Raw genomic sequence first — 18600 nt, 5'->3', positions numbered from 1 at the left:
GGCATTTATCTCCAGCAGTCACCCTTCCTAGAGGTAAAGATATAGAATATGGCTACGAGGTGGCTGGACAAAAAGGAGGAAGGAAAAGAAAGCAAGAAGTGTCCAATTACATGGGCACCTGGTGGCTCAGTGGGTCAAGTGTCTGACTCTTGGTTTCAGCTCAGGACATGATCTCATGGGTTGTGGGATCAAGCCCCATGTCAGAATCCTTGCTCAGTGGGGAGTCTGTTTGAAAAATTCTTTCCCTCTGCCCCTCCCCATACTCACTCTCTCTCTCTCTCTCAAAATAAATAAATCTTTAAAAAAAAAAAAAAAAAAGAAGTGTTGGGGCGCCTGGGTGGCTCAGTCGTTAAGCGTCTGCCTTCGCCTCAGGTCATGATCCCAGGGTCCATAATCTCTCATGATTCATCTCTCCCTCTGATTTCCCCCTTCATTTGTCCCTTCCTTCTCCTAATGTCCTCCATGCTATTTCTTATATTTCACAAATAAGTGAAACCATATGATAATTGACTTTCTCTGCTTCACTTATTTCACTTAGCATGATCTCCTCCAGTCCCATCCATGTTGATGCAAAAGTTGGCTATTCATTCTTTCTGATGGCTCAGTAATATTCCAGTGCATATATGGACCACATCTTCTTTATCCATTCATCTGTTGAAGGGCATCTCGGCTCTTTCCACAGTTTAGCTATTGCGGACATTGCTGCTATGAACATTGGGGTGCATATGGCCCTTCTTTACACTACATCTGTGTCTTTGGGGTAAATACCCAGGAGTGCAATTGCTGAGTCATGGTGTAGCTCTATTTTTAATTTTTTGAGGCACCTCTACACTGTTTTCCAATGCAGCTGTACCAACCTGCATTCCCATCAACAGTGAAAGAGGGTTCCCCTTTCTCCACAACTTCTCCAACATTTGTTGTTTCTTTCCCTGTCCATTTTTGCCATTCTAACTAGTGTAAGGTGGTATCTCAATGTGGTTTCGATTTGAATTTCCCTGATGGCTAATGATGATGAACATTTTTTCATGTGTCTGTTAGCCATTTGTATGTCTTCTTTGGAGAAGTGTCTTTTTATGTCTTCTGCCCATTTTTTTGACTCAATTATTTGCTTTTTGGATGTTGAGTTTGAGAAGTTCTTTATAGATCTTGGATACCAGCCCTTTATCTGTAGTGTCATTTGCAAATATCTTCTCCCATTCTGTGGGTTGCCTCTTTGTTTTGTTGACTGTATCCTTTGCTGTGAAAAAGCTTTTTATCTTAATGAAGTCCCAAAAGTTGATTTTTGCTTTTGTTTCACTAGGTGTTGGAGATGTATCTTGAAAGAAGTTGCTGTGGCTGATGTCGAAGAGGTTACTGCCTATGTTCTCCTCTAGGATTTTGATGGATTCCTGTCTCACATTGAGGTCTTTCATCCATTTTGAGTTTATCTTTGTGTATGGTGTTAGAAAATGGTCGAGTTTCATTCTTCTGTATATAGCTGTCCAATTTTCCCAGCACCATTTATTGAAGAGACTGTCTTTTTTCCATTGCATATTTTATCTAGTACTATGTTGAACAATAGTGGCAAGAGTGGGCATCCTTGTCATGTTCCTGATCTTAAGGGAAAGGCTCTCACCTTTTCCCCATTGAGGATGATATTTGCTGTGAGTTTTCCATAGATGGATTTTATGAACTTGAGGAATGTTCCCTCTCTCCCTGAGGACATTAGGAGAAAGAAATGAAAAATGAAGGGGGGGAAATCGGAGGGAGAGATGAACCATAAGAGACTATGGACTCTGAAAAACAAACTGAGGGTGTAAGAGGGGAGAGGGGTGGGGGGATGGGTTAGCCTGGTGATGGGTATTAAGGAGGGTAGGTACTGCATGCAGCACTGGGTGTTATACAAAAACAATGAAGCATGGATCACTACATCAAAAACTAATGATGTATTGTATGGTGACTAACATAACAAAATAAAATTTAAAAGAAGAATTTACGCTGAGAAAAAAAAAAAAGAAGTGTCCAATTACAAAAGGGAGGGAGATTACAAAAGGGAGGGAGGTAGGACAAGGCTAGAGAAGGAATAGTTAAATGAAAAGCCAGATTCTGATGGCCCAGTGTAAGATAAATGAAAAAGAATTATTAAAACCCAGGAGACATTTTAAGGCCAAAAACCCAAGTGGAGATGCTACAGTCTGAATGTTTGTATTCCCCAAAAATTTCATATGTTGAAATCCTAATGCCCAATGTGATGGTATTTCAGATGGGGCCTTTGGGAGGTGATGTGGGTCTTGAGGGCAGAGTCTTCATAAATAAGATTAGTGGAATTAGTGCCCTTATAAGAGAGTCTCCAGAGAGATTCCTTGCCCCCATCCCCCATGTGAAGGCACAGTGAGAAGTTGGCAGTCTGCAAGCCAGAAGAGGAACTGTACCAGAACCCAACCATACTAGCAACCTAATCTTAGACTTCCAGCCTCTGGCACTGTGAGAAATAAATTTCTCTTGTTTATAAGCCACCCAGTCTCTGGTATTTTGTTGTAGCAGTCCTAATGGACAAAGAAGAAGGAAAAAAAGAATCCACAGTAATCTTCAGGCTCAGAACAAGAAGGGTAGGAATAGAGGGGTAGAAAATGTTTATGGGGAAGACTGCAAAGTAATGGTGCAAGAGACACATAAGTACATACCATTTCCTTTAATCTGTATACAAGAGGCTATGTAACTTGGTGAGAACAGTTTGGTAAAAGCATGTGATCACTTCAGCCAACTGAAAGTTAAAAGGAAAGTAGGCTTGTCGTCACCAGAGGAACACACTGTGATTAGGTTGATAGAAGAAATCAGTGCCAGTTGTAATAGGGGCTCATTTTCTCACACCGAGGAAAAGAAGTCACACTTCAGGAAAAGAATGGGCAAGAGGTAAGGAGTAGAAATTTAAACTATAAAGCATCTTTGGTTTGTGCAGCAGGAGATTCTCAATAAGAGAAAAAATTAGCCACTCAAGAAGTTCCTGCTAAGGCACAAGTCACTACCTAACAAAAGCCTACAATGCCCACGTATGAAGAGTGCTATATGCCTCTTGGCGGGTAGTCCCTAAGGAAGCCTTGGAGGAAATGGAAACTGTTGATATGGATTTCCTATAGGGCTCCACATTGCAGGGAACCTGTGTCTATTAGCATATAGAACCTTATAGAAGACCTGCAATTATCCAGTTCCTCCCCCTTCTCTATTCATGGGCACCGGTGTCCTCTCAGTTCTGAGACTGAGTAATGGTAAGAAGGTTCCTCTGCCTAGCGTGCTTTTATCCCACAGAAACCTGAGTCCCATAGCATGTGTGTGTGTGTGTGTGTGTGTGCACGTGCGCATGAATGTGTGTGCATGTGTGTGCATGTGTGAGTGGGGGAAAGAGAAAAGGGGAGAGGGAGATAGAAAGCAAAGGAGGAAAAGGGAGAGTGAAGAAGAAAAGGGGAGAAAAAGGAAGAGAGAGAAAGAAAAAAAAAGGAGAAGGAGAGAGGGAGAGAAAAGAGGAGAGAGATGAGGAGGAGATACAGAGAGAAAGGGGGAGAAAAGATACTAACCACCACTAGGTACTATACAGACCCTAGTTTCCAGGCGAGCCACCCAAATGCTTTGTTAGTTTTGCATTCCTGGGCTATAGACAGAGCACTCTGACATTTTTAAGATCTTTGCTCTTGGAGAAGCTGTGGACCATAAACCATGTTTTTTACACTTCCATTCTAGGAAGGGAGGAAATCAGTTGCACTTCAGAGGCTTCTGAATCCATTTAATCTCCTGGTTTGCCACAACTATTGGTAATAACTTGGACATGTTGCAAAAATAAATAAAAGATAAGACATCTGGTTTCAGGAGGACCAACAATGTGATATCTATCAATCGTACACGTCTCACATAAGCCCTGCCCCATGTGGCATCACCTCTGACAGCAGAGAGCATTTGTCATGAAAACAACTGCTGTGCTCTGCATGTATTAAAAAGGCGTCCTCCTACTTTCATAACAAGCATCTCTGATTTAGGTCTCTTCTTTAAAGTAATAAGTGAGAAAATATGTAATGGGGCAGGAGGGAGGAAAGGAAAAGGTGAAGGGCAAATGAAGTCTTTTGAGTCAACATGTACAAAGTCATTTGAAACAAGTGTTTAAAATACAACCCAGACTAGCCTTGAATTATGCCTCCTCACACCCTATTTCTCAGCACCCCTCCAATTAAAGCAAATTCGAGACTCAGAAAGGAATGCTGCATTTCAGTCTACACATCTAGCATTATTAAGTGTTGGAAGCACTTAAGAGTTAGAATGAACCTTCCAGATTGACACCAGCATTTCTCATTAATAGGTGTAAACACACATGCAGTTCTATGGTCAGGTTAGGGAAACACTGGGTTAAACAAATATAAGCAGGTCTCTTTATTGCAGGGTTTCTCAGAGACTTAAACAGGTGAAAATTCACTATGAATCTCCACAGTGTTTGTAGTATCAACATATTCTACCTTAGAATCCTTTTTATCTTTTTAAACAACTTATCTTATGGACCAGTCAGCAAAAGCAAGGTTTAGGAAATGCTGGTACAATCCAATCTTCTCATTCTATTGAAGCAGTACAGTTCAGGGGTTAAGAGCACAGGCTCTTAAGACACAGACTATCTGCTTCATTTACTGGCTCTCAGAAAGTTACTTAAGCTTCCTAGGTCTTCATTTCTTTATTTTTAAAATAAGGACAGTAGTATTGTTGTGTGTTAAATGAGCATACACATATGTAATATTTATGTAAACAATTAGAATAGTGTCTGGCATATAGTACTTGCTCAATAAAGGTTAGATATTATTATTCTACCCACTAGGAAAATGAAGCCTAAGTTCATACAGCATGTCAGTATCAGAGCTGGGACCAGAATCCAGGTCTCTTGATTCCCTGTCCAACATGGGTTTCTCAAATAATAAATATTTTATGGAGCTTATCAAAAAATCTTTCTAAAACATATAAGAATTACACCACAAAGCCACAAAATGATATCTAAAAAGACACAACCCTCCAACAAATCACAGTGGTTTCTAGAAGTAACAGTTTAGTTGAGGTTTCCCAAGTATAAAGTGAGGTCAAAGAAAGTTTTGGTGGTGAGGACAATTATTCCAATGCCTATAAAATAGTAGCCAAAATCCCAGACTGCTGCCATTCTTGGGTAAACTCTCTTGTTGCACTCTAGTACGGAACCTCTATGGATGCTCAGGAGCATATTCCTCTCTGAGACAGGCTGATTTCTGAGACCTCCCAGGACTAAAGCCTCTACCATTGTTTGGCTCTGATGGAAAGAGTTGGGAGTATTTGGACCTTGTCTTGTGTGTGTCGAGTCTTAACTAGGTGAGTTTTCATGTCTTTGTTTAAAAAAAAAAGGCTAGATCTAATATTCACTAGAGCTGAAATTTTTCAGCACTCTATCGTTAGTAGACTTGGTGCATGCAGGGAGGTTTGTGCTGATCCTGCTTTTCTGGCTCTCAGACACACTTGCCCTTACTACAAAGATAAAAGAACTAAAATCTAGTCAGGCTGAAATTAAAAATACTGTAACTGAGATGCAAAAACAAATGAAGGCCTTAAAAATGAGGATGAATGAAACAGAGGATCAAATCAGTGATACAGAAGATAAAATTATGGAAAATAATGAAGTTGAAAAGAAGAGGGAAAGAAAGGCAATGGATCATGAAGGTAGATTTAGGGAACTCAGTGACGTATTAAAACATAATAACACTGGTAACATAGGAGTCCCAGATAATGAAGAGAGAGCAAAAATGGCAGAAGATTTATTTGAGCAAATTATAGCTGAAAACTTCCCTAGTCTGGGGAAGGACACAGACATCAAAATCCAAGAAGCACAGAGAACTCCCTTAAATTCAACAAAAGATGACCATAGCCAAGGCATATCATAGTCAAATTCACAAAATACAGAAACAGGGAAAGAATCTTGAAAGGAGCAAGGGGGAAAAAAGTCCTTAACCTACAAAGGAAGATAGATCAAGTTTGCAGCAGAGCTGTCCACAGAAACTGGCAGGCCTGAAAAGAATGGCAGGATATATGCAACAGGTTGAATGAGAAAAATATGCAGTCAAGAATCCTTTATCCAGCAATGCTGTCATTCAGAACAAAAGGAGAGATAAAGAGTTTCCCAGACAAACAAAAACTAAAGGAGTTCATGACCACTAAACCAGTCCTGCAAGAAATATTAAGGGAGATTCTTTGAGTGGGGAAAAAAGAAAGAACAAAAGCAACAAAGACTAGAAAGGACCAGAGATCACCAGAAACACCAACTCTACAGGGAACACAATGGCACTAAATTCATAACTTTCAATAATCACTCTGAATGTAAAGAGACTAAATGCTCCAATCAAAAGACACAGGATATCAGAATGGATTAAAATATATATATATATATCCATCTATGTGCTGCCTAAAAGAGATGCATTTTAGAACTAAAGATACCTGCAGATTGAAAGTGAGGGGATGGAGAACCATATATCATGTTAATGGATGTCAAAAGAAAGCCAGTATAGCCATACTTATATCAGACAAACTAGGTTTTAAAACAAAGACTGCAACAAGAGATAAAGAAGGGCATCATATCATAATTAAGTGATTTATCCTTCAAAAGGGTCTAACAATGGTAAATATGGATGCCCCCAATTTGGGAGTACCTGAATATAATTAATAGTAAACATGAAGAACTAACTGATAATAATACAATAAGAGTAGGGGACTTTGACACCTCACTTACAGCGATGGACAGATCACCTAAGCAAAACAACAACAACAACAACAACAACAACAAGGAAATAACAGTTTTCAATGACACAATGGACCAGATGGATTTAACAGATATATGTAGTGCATTTCCTCCTAAAGCAAAATAATACACATTATTTTCAAGTGCACATGGAACACTCTCCAGAACAGACCACATAATGGTTCACAAATCAGGCCACAACTGGTACACACATGATCAAGTGGGATTTATTCCTGGGCTGCAGGGTTGGTTCAATGTTTGCAAATCAGTAAACATGATACACCACATTAATAAAAGAAAGGATAAGAACCACACGATCCTGTCAAAAGATGCAGAAAAAGCATTTGACAAAATACAACATCTATTGTTGATAAAAACGCTCAACAGAGTAGGGATAGATGGAACACACCTCAACATCCTAAAGGTCATATATGAAAGACACACAGCTAATAACATTCTCAATGGGGAAAAACTGAGAGCCTTTCCCCTATGGTCAGGAAGAAGACAAGGATGTCCACTCTCACCATTACTATTTAACATACTACTGGAAGTCTTAGCCTCAGCAATCAGATAACAAAAAGAAATAAAAGACATCCAAATTGGCAAGGAATAAGCTAAAGTTTCACTATTTGCAGACAACATGATACTCTATGTAGAAAACCCAAAAGAGTCCACCAAAAAATTGATAGAACTAATACTTGAATTCAGCACAGTTGCAGGATAAAATCAACATGCAAAAATCTTTTGCATTTCTATACACAAATAACGAAGCTGCAGAAAAAGAAATCAAGGAATCAATCCCATTTGCAACTGCACCAAAAACAATAAGATATCCAGGAATAAACCTAAGTAAAAAGGTAAAAGATCTGTTCTCTGAAAACTATAGAACACTTATGCAAGAAATTGAAGGGGAAACAAAGAAATGGAAAAGCACTCCATACTCATAGATTGTAAGAACATTGTTAAAATGTCTATACTACCCAAAGCAATCTACACATTTAATGCAATCCCTATCAACATACCACCAGCCATGGAGCTCCTGGGTGGCTCAGTCGGTTAAGCAACCAACTCTTGATTTCAGCTCTGGTCATGATCTCAGGGTCCTGAGTTCAAGCCCAGAGGTGGACTCCTTGCTCAGCACAGAGTCTTCTTGAAGTCTCCCTCTCCCTTTGCCCCTACCCCAGCTCACATGTGCTCTCTCCCTCTCTCTCTCTTAAATAAATAAATAAATTCTTCAAAAAAAATTCCACCAGAATTGTTCACAGAGCCAGAACAAACAATTCTATAATTTCTATGGAACCATGAAAGACCCCGAATAGCCAAAGCAATCCTTAAGAAGAAAAAACAAAACTGGATGCATCATGATTGTGGATTTCAAGCTACATTATAAAGCTGTAGTCATCAAGCTAGTATGGTAGTAGCACAAAAACAGGCATATAAATCAATGGAACAGACTAGAAAACCCAGAAATGAACCCACAACTATACGGTCAGCTAATCTTCAACAAAGCAGGAAAGAATATCCAATGGAAAAAAGACAGTCTCAGGGTGCCTGGGAAGCTCAGTCAGTTAAGTGTCTGCCTTCGGCTCAGGTCCTGATCCCAGGGTCCTGGGATCGAGCCCTGCATCAGGGTCTCTGCTCAGCAGGAAGCCTGCTTCTCCCTCTCCCTCTGCCTGCCACTCCATCTGCTTGTGATCTCTCTCTCTCTCTCTCTCTCTCTCTCAAATAAATAAATAAATAAATAAATAAAAATAAATAAAATCTTTAAAAAAAAAGGAAAAAAGACAGTCTCTTCAACAAATGGTGTTGGGAAAACTGGATAGCAGCAGGCAGAAGAATGAAACTGGACCAGTTTCTTACACCATACAAAAAAATAAATTCAAAATGGATGAAAGACCTAAATGTAAGACAGGAAGCCATCAAAATCCTAGAGGAGAACACAAGCAGCAACCTCTTTGACCTCAGCCACAGCAGTTTCTTGCTAGACATGACTCCAAAGGCAGGGGAAATAAAAGCAAAAGTGAACCATTGGGAATTCAAGATAAAAAGCTTTTGTACAGCAAAGGAAACAATCAACAAAACTAAAAGGCAGCCTACAGAATGGGAAAAGATATTTGCAAACTGATAAGGGGTTCGTATCTAAAATCTATAAAGAACTTATCAAACTCAACACCCTCCCCCTCCACAAAAAACAAATAATCCAGCTAAGAAATGGGCAAAAGACATGAAAAGACACTTCTCCAAAGAAGACATCCAAATGGCTAACAGACACATGAAAAGATGCTCAACATCACTCATCATCAGGGAAATACAAATCAAAACCACAATGAGATACCACCTCACACCTGTCAAAATGGCTAAATTTAACAACACAAGAAACAACAGGTGTTGGCCGGGATGTGGAGAAAGGGGAGCCCTCTTGCACTATTGGTGGGGATGCAAACTGGTAGAGCCACTCTGCAGAACAGTATGGCAGTTCCTCAAAAAGTTAAAAATAGAACTACCCTATGATCCAGTAATTTCACTAGCAGGTATTTATGTACCCAAAGAATACAAAAATACAGATTTGAAGGGGTACATGCACCCCAATGTTTATAGCAGCATTATTAACAATAGCCAAACTATGGAGAGCCCAAATGTCCATCAACTAACGAATGGATAAGGAAGATATATAATTTTTCAGCCATCAAAAAGAATGAAATCTTGCCATTTGCAACAATGTGGATGGAGGTAGAGTGTATTATGCTAAGCAAAATAAGTCATTCAGAGAAAGACAAGTACCATATGATTTCATTCAGATGTGGAATTTAAGAAAGAAAACAGATGAACATATGGGAAGGTGGGAAAAAAGGAGAGAGGAAAACAAACCATAAGAGACTCTTAATGATAGAGAACAAACTGAGGGTTGATGGAGGGAGGTGAGTGGGGCATGGGCTAGATGGGTGATGTGTATTAAAGAGAGCACTTATGATGAGCACTGAGTGTTGTATGTAAGTGATGAATCAGTGAATGTTCTCCTGATACCAATATTGTACTGTATATTAACTAACTAAAATTTAAATAAATATTTAAAATATACATATATACATATATATGTATAAAGGAAATCACATTTACTTGATAAAGAAAAGCACTTTACCCAGTTTTATCTTGATTCATTTTGACCCCGCTTATACCCTAAATGAATCTGAAGTGGTTTATAGTAAAAAAAAACAAAAACAAAAAAAAACACACACACAGAAAATCAAAGTCATGAAGAGGAGGAGGAAGTAATTATACTAACTACAAGGGCTAAAACAGTTAACATAATTGAACACTAAATCTGGATATTAGTTTCCTGGCAGTCAAGCCAAAAATTATCTTGCTTTAGGAAAGTTTCCTGTGAATAGTAATCTTGAGAGCAGGTAGGGTGGCTTGAAAAGCACTTTGTAGAGTACTGTAAAGCATTATTATTATTATTATTATTATTATTATTATTATTATTACTATTATTATTACTATTACTATTGTTATTATCCAGAATGGCATTCTATACCCATCTGGCATTTCCAATTATTTTGGCTGTTGTTTCAATGGCAATTTCACACAATTTATCATAGTCTGAACCTGCTATGCATACTAAACAACAAAAAGACAATGCTGCTCTGCCACTAGCTAGATGACTGACCTTGAAGAAGAAACTTCAGCAATCTGGGCCTCAGCTTCCATATTTGTGACATCAGAGGTTTGGACTATCATTAGATGATCTTATTTTTTACCTACTCATGTATTTATTTGTTAGCAGCTTTATGGAACTTACCATAAAATTCATTTGTTTTTACGTGTAAAATTCACTGATTTTTAGTAAATTTACAGAGTTGTAGAACCATCACCACAGTATATAATTTTAGAACATTTACATCATGCCAAAAAAAAACTGCATTCCCATTCCTTATTAAGATCATTTAAAAGTTCCTTTCTAACTTTTATATTTGGGTTTCTAGACTTACAAAGCTTTAGCAGCTCTTTGCTACCTATACAGTTGACCCTTGAACAACATTGGGGGTTAGGGGCACCAAACCCCACACAGTTGAAAATCCACATAAAACTTTTGACTCCCCCAAAACTTAACTACTACTGGAAGCCTTACCAATAATATAAACAGTTGATTAACATATATTTTTATGCTATGTATATCATATACTGTATTGTTACAATAAATTAAGCTAGAGAAAATAAAATATTATTAAAAATATCATAAGTAAGGTAAAATTCATTTACAGTATTATACTGCATTTAGGAGAAAAAAAAAAAATGCATGTAAGTTGACCCACACAGTTCAAACCCATGCTGCTCAAGGGTTAACTGTAGAACCAAGTTCAAATTCATCAGTGCAACATTCAAGCCTCTACAATCTACAATATATCATTCCTCTCATTCCCTTGCCCTAATGAGTTACCTCCCTCTGAGTTTATGGTCTTGCAGTTCCCTTGGTAGGGAGTCCCTCTCACCTCCCCAATCTCTAAAGAGTAAAATCCTATCTAATATTCAGACTCAGTCAAAATCCCACTCTTCCATAAAACTTTCTTCATTTCATACTCGTCACACTCATCTGGATCAAGACCTTATTTGCCTCTAATCTCTGATAGTATTTCATTTGTCCCTCTCATGAAAGTTCTTACTTTCATTTGTGAATCTTATGCTTAATATCTCAACTTATTACTTGATTAAGATATCTTAGAAGGCAGTTAGTTGCTATAACTAAGAGAGCCATGTATCCTTAACAACTCACAATGTCGCATTTTGTAAATAACAATTAATGATGGTGATTATAGTAATTGGTAGCTAAATTAAGCACTGATAATGTGCCAGGCACTGTTCTAAGCACTTCTACAAATATTAACTCATTTTATCCCTATAGCTACCCTGTGAGATAGGTACTATTATTATTACCACCATTTTACAGAAAAAGAAACTGAGGCACAGAGAAGGTACACACTTGCCAAGATTAAAAGGTTAAGTAGAGTTGAGATTTGCATTCAGACATTCTGGCTCTAAAACATACCCTCTTAACCACTATAGTACATTTCTAAGCCCGCTGAAACTCAGCAAATGTTAACTGAAAAAATCCTAATTAATAAGCTTCCATTCTGGGAAGGAAAGGTAATTAAGAATTCTAGGTGCTGACACAGAAGTAAAAGGGACAAATTCTGATTTGGACAGGAGAGTCACTAAACTTTTGGGTTGGCCCTGAGGTGCTACAAAAACCATTGTTAAACCATATCATACATAGGTGATGAGAGTGCAAAATTGGTAGTTTCTACTCTAGGTGAATATATGCATATCCTATGATCCAGAAATTCCATTCCTGTGTATATCCCAACAAAACTGCTTATGTATATCCACCAAAAAAAATGTTCTACTTGTAATAGCCAGAACTAGAAATTCCCCACCGACAGAAGAATGGATAAATCACATGTGGCATGTTAACAAAATGAAATACTATATAGCAATGAGAATGATCTATAACTACAAGGAATAATACGGATGAATCTTTCAAACATAATGTTGAGCAAAAGAAGCCAGACGCAAGGGTATATACTATATGAATTCATGTATATTAAGTATCAAAAAAAGCACAAAATTATTCTGTCAGAAGTCAGGATAATGGTCACCCTTGGGAGGGGTACTGAGTAGAAGAATCTGTTTCTTGATCTGGGTGCTGGTTACACAGGTGTGTGAAGTTTATGAACATTCATGGAGTATACATTTATATTAATAATTTATAATAGATTATATTATGTAGACATAAACTTTTCTCTATATATGTTACACTGCAACAGTTTTTTTTTTTTTTTAAAGTCTTTCCAAGAGAAAAAAAAGACGAGGGCCAAAAATAAAAGTCACTTCTGCACTTGACATACAGAACTAATGACTGACAAGCTCATGGCTATCTCTTTGTCCTGAGATGGACAAGACAATCTCTTCCTTTTGTGGATACAGTGAGTTAACAAGAGAGGCCATCTTAATCCCTAGCCATTACTGCAACCCTAATCCTTCCCAGAAACTCATAATAATAAAAGATAAAACAGACTTGTGGCAGCATACCACTTGTGGGCACGCAGCTCTGCTGGACACAAAATGAAATGCCTATTTTATTTAAAGAACTAAGTCTTCACTTGGAGTTTTTAGTTATATTCCATGCCATCATCCATGCAGTACAAATGGAGTCTGGGCATGATGCCAATTAAAGTTTTCTTGAGCATTAACCTCATCTTTACAACAGTCTGAAACTGAGCACTCCTATCTTTATTACGCAACTCACTTCACCTCTATGGGTCTGTTTCCTCATCTGTAACATGGGAATAATAATAGTACCTCCCATATAGGTTGATGTAAGGACTGAAGACCTATTTCATGTAAAGCATTTAGCACAGTGCCTGCCACATAGTTAAATATTCAATGTATTAGCGGCTATCATTATTTTGATATAAGTGGGATAATGGCATCTTCTCCCTTACCATACAGCTAGCCCAGTTTATAGCTTTAATCTCCCAGCATTAGGATTTTAATACTTTAACTATTTTAATATTTTAATACTCAAGCAAAAGGGTAGTTCTGCCTCCTTGCTCTCTCTGAGGTCAAATAAAAAGGAAGTAATTCTTTTTTTATTTATTCATTTTGGAGAGAAAGAGCACACAGGCACAAGGGGGAGGGGTAGAGGGGGCAGGAGAGAGGGAATCTCAAACAGACTCCCCACTGAGCATGGAGGCTGAGGCAGGGCTTGATCCCAGAACCCTGAGATCATGACCTGAGCCAAGAGCATGACCTGAGCTGAAATCAAGAGTCTGGTGCTTACCCCAATGTTCATAGCAGCAACATCCGCAATAGTCAAACTGTGGAAGGAGCTGAGATGCCCTTCAGCAGACGAATGGATAAAGACAATGTGGTCCATATATACAATGGAATATTACTCAGCCATCAGAAAAGATGAATACCCAACTTTTACATCAACATGGATGGGACTGGAGGAGATTAAGTTAAGTGAAATAAGTCAAGCAGAGAAAGTCAATTATCATATGGTTTCACTTATTTGTGGAACATGAGGAATAGCCATGGAGGACATTAGGAGAAGGAAGGGAAAAATGAAGGGGGGAAACCGGAGGGGGAGACGAACCATGAGAGACTATGGACTCTGAGAAACAAACTGAGGGTTTTGGGAGGGGGAGGGGGGATTTGTTAGCCCGGTGATGGGTATTAAGGAGGGCATTGAGCACTGGGTGTTAACATGAAAACAATGAATCATGGAACACTACATCAAAAATTAATGATGTACTGTATGGCCACCAGGTGGAAAAGGGGATAATTTTGAACTAGGCAAGTAGGGTGGCCCAGGGTTAAGTGGGTCGGGAAAAGAGGGAGTCTGGGTAGCAGATGATTTGCTTTGATGATGCCACCTTCCTATATCATGCCAGAGAACCTGGTGCAGATGACATGACCTGCAGAGGAAGGGACCCAGAAAAAGGTAAGGCTGTATACTACAAGGGATGTTATTATCTTCAACAGAGAAAGGGCCTAAAGAAGGAGTCATTAAAGGAGAGGTTTGAAGGTTACATTTCCTGCTTTGCCCAACAGGCAGCATCATAATCTTAAGTTAACAAGTAGGTAGAACATTTTTCTAGTTACAAAAAGCTTTCACACATGTCTTTTTATATAGTCCTCACAACCACCCTGTGAAGTGAGCAGAGAAAATTTCATTATCCCCATCTAATACGAGAAGAAAGAAAGGCTCAGAGAAGTAAAATAATTTGTCCAAAGTCATCAGCTGGTAGCTGGGGGAACCAGCATTCTAATTTAAGTGTTCTGGGTTCAAAAACCATGTTTTTTCAATTAAAACATACTGGACTTTTATGTGGACTTCAGTTAGCCTGGGCCGCGTCTGTATTGATTGAAAGAAAAAAATTAAGCAGAGACTAGTTGTGTGAATTCTTCCTGATCCTCAGTCTCAGATGGCAGAAAGAAAACTGACAGGAAGTAGACGGATTTGGAATAAAAAGAGGCTAGCGATGGGGAGGGAAGAGGGATGATCTAAAAAGAAAAGTAGAAGCGGCTCTAACTGGGGATTGCTGTAAGCAGGCGCCAACTGGTCTGGCGATGCCACCTTTTGGGTTTTTCCTCGTGGCTGAGCAGGGCCAGGTCTACTGTGCTCCATCTCCTTCCTTCACCCATAAGCCCAGCTTGGGCTGGAGAGATGCTGTAACCCCCAAAACCCAAAACTGCCCTGGATGAGGGGCAGTGGTGGTGGTCCGGGCAGCCTTCGTGGCAGGTTAGGGGCAGAGGGAGTCAAGAGGAGGGTAGGAAACGCCGGACACAGGAAGTAACTCTCTGGGAGGCGATGGCCTGTGGGGTATTCGAGAAAGGCGGTTACAAGCGTGGTGAGTGTGTAGTAAGAGGCTGGAGTAAGGAGGTGTGTGAGATGACTGCTGGGGTGCCAGAAGGAACTGGGGTCTGAGGGGCAGGGCAGAGAGGGACCTGGCAGGCGCGCACCCCGCGTCGCGTGAGGCGCCGCCGCCGGAAGGCGGATCCTGAGAAAAGTTCAGTTTGCTTGAAAGGGGAGAACGCAGGTCCCAGCGCGGGAAGAAGGCGTCAAAGAGCTCCCAGACAAGGTTTGAGAGGGTGTGCCTGGGCTCTCCGTTGGATACCTGAAGAGAGCTCGGGGCTCCCAGCCTCTCCTAACTCTCCTCCTTACCTTGGGCACCGTGATATGGTCCATGTTCCCGCCACCTGAAGCCCTCAGTGCCACTTGGGTTGTCGCTCCCGCTGCCGCCACCGCTCCAGCTGCCTATTTGCTCAACCCAGGTTCCCCTCGCCGCCCTCTCTGTCATGGCACAAGCTCTCGTCACGTGATCCTCCTGGAGGTTTCTATCGCGACACTTTGTCTGTGGCCTCTCCCGCCATCTTGCTTCCTGGCAAATGCCCTTTGTGGTGGGAAGCTGACGGTTTTCTGGTTTGGGCTACAGGTTTGGCCCAGGAGTTAAGTCCCAGACTCGAGTACTGCCTCCCTTCTCACACATTTTAATGCAGTAAGAGTTCTGGGCACCTATATAATTCCACTACTCTCTAATGTTAACAGTGATGACACCTTACCGAGATAGCACAGATAATCCCATTCTGGTAACTGGGTTTCTGAAAAGCTTCAGAGCTGTGAGACCTTGGACAAGTCACAATAGAATACTTTTTGAAATGATGTATAAGCATATCCTTCTCTCACTCCCCTCTTTTACTAGTCTACTATCATTAACCTAGTTAAGTCCCAGACGATTGCAGTGGCCTCATAATTTTTGTCATCACAGATGTGGGTAAAGGACCCACCAGACCACCTCTCAGATGAGGTGCCGACAGGTGCAGTCGTTCAGTGGTATTCTCTGAATCAGACTGTGATGGAAAAAATAACAGTCTGGGAGTTGGAAAAGCTGATATAAGTGTCATTTATTTTTTTGTCTCCCCATCTACGATGTCAGCTTTGTGAGGCAGGAACTTGGCATACAGTAGGTACTTAATAAATATTTGTTGCATAAATAAATTTTCAAAGCTATCCCAGATTTTATCCACCATTAACTTTAACCATTTCCCCTAACATTTCGTCCTTAAGGCAAGTTGACATCATTTCAGAGGAAATTAAGGGACAAGCAGTAGCTTGCCAAAGGTTGCAGAAGAATCAGAAGTCAAATGGGTCCCCACTAGAGTAAAGAAAGCCTGGGAATAAGAGGGAAAATTTGGGAAAAAAAGTATTGGACTCAAAATATTTTCAGTAAAAAAGATACTATTACCATCTGTTTATTATTTGTCTTCCCCACTATGATGTCACTTCCATGAGGTTTTTCTCTGTTTGCTACTGTATCCCAGTGCTTAGAAAAGTACTTGGCACATAATGAATGCTTGATAAATACTTGCTGAATGGCTAGATAGGAATGAATAACTCTAAACTCACAGCTGGTGTGGGCCAGAAGATAAACTAGAAGGAAAGAGTCTGAAGGCAGGGAATCCATGAGGAGGCTATTGTGGTTTTCCCAAAAGGAGCTGTGAACTGCTGAGTCTGTGGGACTTTTGACTTTGTACCTAGAGCTCAGGCCTCAGCAAGATTAGCCAACATCTGAAATGCTAGTTGCTGCAGCAAAGGTGTCCTGTTTTATAACCAAATCTCCAACTTGATTGTTGCCCACTTATGTTCTACTTTGAGGGCTTTTCCATTGTTGGGGGTTGGTGTTCTTCCCATGGTATCCTACGGAAGTAGGTATACTTTGCTCCATTTTCTATCTCAATAGCTAGAGGTACAGCTTCAGAAAGCTGCTACCAAAAGTCACCCATAATGTGGTGGATGATGACTATTTAAAAAGTCACAGAGCCTTTGTGACCTCACTCATGCTCAAGAGATAGCTTGATAAATCACAGCAGAGGGCAGCTGGGCCATAACTTCATACAAGTCACCAAGACCTCCTCCATTTTGCTGCTGGGGAGAGACTATCAGAAACAGACTGTATTTTTAGGTTATTTCAGTCTCAGCTTATCAGTCATCTTAAACCAACTGCTAACAAACTTCTTTGGCAGACCAAATTACTAGAAAGCACATTATTCATCTTTTAGAGACAGCTTACTTGAATCATGCAGTGCATAGGGGATATCAGCGAAGAGGTCTGGCAAGACTGCATCACCCTCTTCCTACAAACTGGGATGTGCTGTGATGCAGCGATTATCACCAATTCCCCACCCTGGTTGTTAGCTTCTTACCCCGAAGGCAACTTGTTCCAGTTGACCCAGGAAGAAATTCAGATCTTGCTGGCGAGAGAGGGGAGAGAGAAGTTGTTTCTTCAGGGAATCACCCTTGCAGGGACCAAATGCTTGTTGATTCGGGACAACCTTTACACTGAGGGCAACAACACCATGGACCTCCGCACCAAAGGCCAGAGTCGGGGCAGCCAGGCAGTGACTGTAGTTCAGATTGAGTCTGTATACCTTGTGGTGATGGGACAAAAAGGAACAGAAGGAGGGCCTCTCAACCTTAAGGCTTTTGAGATGGCAGGTTACATCAGAGAGGCCATTCATCAACACATGGCCCATTTCTAACTAAATAAAAAGGAATTGGTGTTTGACCAGGAATTTGAATTCAGTGTTATCTGTATTATCTGCTAAGTTAACCTGCTCTTGAGGAGAACAGAAAGGGAGATCCCATATAAGGTTTGGAGATGTGTGTGTATGTCTCTGTGTGTGTATATGTTGTGTGTGTGTTGGGAGGGGGGCAGATTGAGGAGTAAGTGTTAAGGCATTAGGGCTTCTGGGCCTTTTTTATACCTAGAACACCATCCTTCCTTAGCACCTGAAGGAGAGAGTAGTATACTGGGAACTAGGAAATCTTGGTTCTAATCCCAACTTTTTCCTTACTTACCATGAGACTTTTCTCTCTGAGTCTCAATTTCCTTATCCACATAATGTGGAGTACACTATGTCTCTGAGGGCCATTTAACCTATGGAAATCTAGGATTTTGTAACAACACACAGATCCTCCAAGGTCCAGCTCAAGTAACACCTCTGTGAGGAAGCTTTCTCTACTTTCCTTGACCCTTGGAGTTGACACTGATTTGAATTCCTAAAGCATTAACACTCTGGGTCATTTATTTGGCCCTTAATCACACTCTGCCCAACATTTCTTGGATGACTGTTTTGTGTTCTTGTTTAACTTCCCACACACATAGGTTCTGTTTCCCAAACTTATTATAATCCCCTTAAAGAGCAGATGATGTATCTTCTTCTTCTCTCTATTTGGATAACTCAGCACAGAGCTCTGACGGGAATTGGTTACA

General features: G+C 40.1%; 1 protein-coding gene across 1 annotated transcript; it reads left to right on the top strand.

Annotated features, from left to right (window-relative positions):
* Positions 1 to 17404: 17404 nt before the first annotated feature.
* LOC118520640 (profilin-2-like) lies at positions 17405 to 17866 on the top strand. The gene has a single exon (XM_036068747.1). It carries the CDS (start codon positions 17405 to 17407, stop codon positions 17864 to 17866), a length of 462 nt encoding a protein of 153 aa, XP_035924640.1.
* Positions 17867 to 18600: the final 734 nt, after the last annotated feature.

This window comes from Halichoerus grypus, chromosome X (genome assembly GCF_964656455.1).
Source record: "Halichoerus grypus chromosome X, mHalGry1.hap1.1, whole genome shotgun sequence".
In the NCBI taxonomy this organism is placed as follows: Eukaryota; Metazoa; Chordata; class Mammalia; order Carnivora; family Phocidae; genus Halichoerus; species Halichoerus grypus.
The sequence above is the reverse complement of the archived record's forward strand: the minus strand, read 5'-3'. Positions and strand labels throughout refer to the sequence as shown.